Genomic DNA, 3,882 nt, shown 5'->3' with positions numbered 1-3,882 from the left:
GGGTGGGGGGGGGGGGGGGGGGTTGTTCCACATTTCTTGTCTGGTCTCAACTATAAGGTAATTCTTTTTTTTGCCCATGCAGACTCTAGCTCTCATTATAGACCCAAAAAAAGAATTACCGGTGAGGCTAATTCTTTATCCACTCATGCATGGATGGAGTAATTGACTTGTAAAGAATAAGGGGCTCCTAAATATAGCTCCATAGTCTTGGCTTTTTGTTTGCAGCTTTAACCACTTGCACACTGTATGTTATACCTAGTCCAACGCTCCCCCCACCCCCCTCTTCCCTCAGCCCATGTGGGATCATTTAAATATCCTCTTTGGTCGTCCCATGATGGTTCAGAGAAGGGTGGGGGGGATTATTGGTTGCTCACATTAAACCCAAGTATTAGAAAATGTCCATGTATTACAGTATTAGGCATACTGAAATAACTGATGTATTTTCAGGTGGTGATGGCCCCACATGAACCTCCGGTGGTGTTTGTTGATAACTACATCAAGCTTCTGGTTGATGGAAACCCCGAGACCTTCCAGAGATCCTGGACATGAAGGTTAGTTAGTTTTGGTTACGTGTTCTTTCTCCATTCTGCTTTCTGCAGTGTTACTGTATAGTGATGTGTTCCTGTCCCTGCTTTCTACAGTGTTACTGTATAGTGATGTGTTCCTGTCCCTGTCCCTGTCTCCATTCTGCTTTCTACAGTGTTACTGTATAGTGATGTGTTCCTGTCCCTGTCCCTGTCTCCATTCTGCTTTCTGCAGTGTTACTGTATAGTGATGTGTTCCTGTCCCTGCAATTTACAATGTAGGCATTTAGCAGACGCTCTTAGTCCAGAGCGACTTACATTAAGCAAGAACAGAAAAGCATGGAATACATCACATAAAAAGCATTTATCATGAAACATGCGTAAGCTATGAACGTAACAGTGGAATATCTTATATAATGAAACTATACATATACTATACTATACATATGTACTATGACGTGCTATGACTACATACAATGCAATTATAGTGCCGTCTACATAACATGCTATAAGTCTGTATCAGATGCTATCTAAGTCTACAGAAATGCTATCTAAGGGGGGTAGGGTAAGTGCTATAGTCCCTGCCCCCTCTCTGTGTGTCATTGTTCTACTTGTGAAACCTTTTGTGCAAGTTATACTTATTGTCACTTTCAGTGGCGCCCGTTGCACTTCCTAACTCGATGTTTCATTAAATTCCTTTGTGATGTTAGTTCTGCAAATGTTTAATGTTGCAAGTGTGTGTTTGTGTGTGCGTGTGTGTGCGTGTGTGCGTGTGCGTGTGCTTAAGTACCAGCGTCTTAAGGATGCTATTATACAGCTTGGCTACAGATGTAAACTACTCGGTAATGTCCACAAATCAGTGGTGAGGGGCCTGCAGATTGCAGGCATGCCCAATAAGCCGAGAGCTGATCAGGCATCGGCAAAGTTCTGTTCAGTGTCTGCAATAATTGGCAGTCGCCATATATGGAGAAGGCGATGCTTTCTGTATACCCGTAAAATGGTAAATGGTGCATTTATATAGCGCCTTTATCCAAGGCGCTTTACAGAGATTGTGCATTACATTCACCCATTCACACACACATTCATACACCGATGGCAGCGGAAACCATGCAAGGCACCAACCAGCACATCGGGAGCAATTAGGGGTTCAGTGTCTTGCTCAAGGACACTTCGACAGTAACTCTGGGGGAGCCCGGGTTCGAACTGGCAACCTTACGGTTACCATCCAGGCACTCTACCCCTGAGCCACCGCCGCCCATGTTTGTGTTCATACAAATAAAGATGTTAAGTGTGTGTGTGTGTGTGTGTGTGTGTGTGTGTGTGTGTGCGTGCGTGTGTCTGTGTGTGTATCTAGGGTCTGAAGCGCAGTGAACAGAGCAGCATGCTGGACCTGTTCAGACAGAGGCTGCCCACCCCTCCGTCCGGGGCGGACGGCGGGCCCTCTCTGTCCTTCAGCGCCCCGACCCCTGAGCAGGAGTCCTCCCGCATCCGCAAGCTGGAGAAGCTCATCAAGAAGAGACTCTGAGCGACGACCACGACGACCACGACGACCACGACGACCTTCAGCGCCCCGACCCCTGAGCAGGAGTCCTCCCGCATCCGCAAGCTAGAGAAGCTGATCAAGAAGAGACTCTGAGCGACGCCACGACGACCACGACGACCATGCGGCCAACAGAAGGCTCAGTGTGGCAGCACGCGAGCTGGAACAGTCCTTCCTTTGTCTGGCTCCACTTATTCACCACCACCAAAGCTTTGTGCCACTCTGTTCACTTAGTGGGGTATTGCATATTATATTATCCCATTCTGACCTGAGATCAGATTCATACGAGGTTTCCACTGGACACACACACTGGTCTGATTATTAACCCATTCTGACCTGAGATCAGATTCTTAAAAAAAAAATGTCAGTCGTTCTTCGATTTTTCAAAAAATAGCAGACCTATACAAGCTCGTAGCGCGCCACTCGGTGGCGCGCTACGAGCTTGTAGGTCTGCTATTTTTCAATAGCTAAAGCATAACATAATGCTAACACCAAAATGGGTTCCCCTTCAGAATGGGATATACATACATACATACATACAGAGCAAAACACGCTCATCCTTCTTACCGATATTCATATGAACTCTATAGTCACAGTTGGAAGGTAACAAGAAGACTCACCCCGTTTCTGTTGTCCTCCCAGAATTTTCCCCAGTGAGGGGTGGCAGAGGCTGGACAGCAGACGGCTGGACTTTGAATTTCTCTAACTATAAACTTTCATGACAGCAGAACAGCAAAGTACAGCAGTACAAATATAATTTATGAAACCTACTACAGTGAAGTCTGTTCACAGAAGTTGTTGTGGGATATGTGGGGATTATCTGACGAGGTACCGTTTGAGGGGGCAAAACCTTACATATACTAAATAATACTAAATTGTTTATAGGGTCAATATAAGTAATATAATATAGCCTTTCCACAGGAGTATCTTTTTATATTTTTTCCAAAAAGAATACAAACAGCCAATAGCATATTACAAAGTTATCCCCCTCACTGGGGAAAGTTCCGGGAGGAAAAACGGGAACGCACCGGGGCGAGTCTTCTTGTTACCAGTTGGAACATGAAAGAACTTCCTCATAATGAAACATGCTGTGTGTAATTATACCACCTTTCTTATTCATGACATTATGCCTTTGCCCCTTATCAGTACAGTATCTCGGTCATACAGTAATTTATACATTATACCCTTTGCCCCTTATCAGTCAGTATCTCGGTCATAGAGTAATTTAGTGAGAGAGTGGCGACACTAGTGTTGACTCACCATTGTATTTGTAACAATGGAATGCGGAAGTGCTCATTCTATCTCAATGGGATATAGTTCCCAGCCATAGGAGCAATGTTTGGAACTATTATAGCCCATAGGCACCGTGACCCGCTTTCCGGCGAGATCAAAGGGTGTCGCTTACTCTCCTCCTCTACACTCTGGGTCATATACATGCTCTGCTCATGTACTGAAGAACAGAACCGAGATAGATGTATATTTCACAACAGGTCGCAGGCTCGCAGCGCCATGTGTTATTATGCGCTTGTAGATCTGCATGCAATGAAATATATCAAGCCCTTGGAAGTATACTGGTACTAAAGCCTGAGCTTTTGTCACACTGTAAAATCTGCTGTACATCGTGCATTCAATACATCGCAGCACAAAGCACAAGAGCACTCTAAATATGGTTCTTCTGTGGGCTCGTCTGTGCCTGGCCCATTTCCCAGTGAGAGTGACAGCAGACAGAGTTGACCCTGATGAAGGTCAACAGTGGCGTGCACAGATAGACACTAGGCTTGGCAATTTTGCTCTTAAAACAAAAAACCATGCGGTGAC

General features: G+C 45.3%; 1 protein-coding gene across 1 annotated transcript in view; it reads left to right on the top strand.

The window, feature by feature from the left end:
* vps53 (VPS53 subunit of GARP complex) overlaps positions 1-2,315 on the top strand; it is a 117,165-nt gene extending 114,850 nt beyond the window's left edge. Inside the window, 3 exon segments of the mRNA XM_083773989.1 lie at positions 448-532; positions 535-551; positions 1,879-2,315. Coding sequence (XP_083630115.1) covers positions 448-532; positions 535-551; positions 1,879-2,049 — 273 coding nt within the window. The 3' untranslated portion in view covers positions 2,050-2,315.
* Positions 2,316-3,882: the final 1,567 nt, after the last annotated feature.

The sequence above is a fragment of the Protomyctophum parallelum genome, assembly GCF_964188405.1.
Source record: "Protomyctophum parallelum genome assembly, chromosome: 9".
Classification (NCBI taxonomy): Eukaryota; Metazoa; Chordata; class Actinopteri; order Myctophiformes; family Myctophidae; genus Protomyctophum; species Protomyctophum parallelum.
Note: the sequence above shows the minus strand (reverse complement) of the source record. Positions and strands in the feature narration are given on the sequence as shown.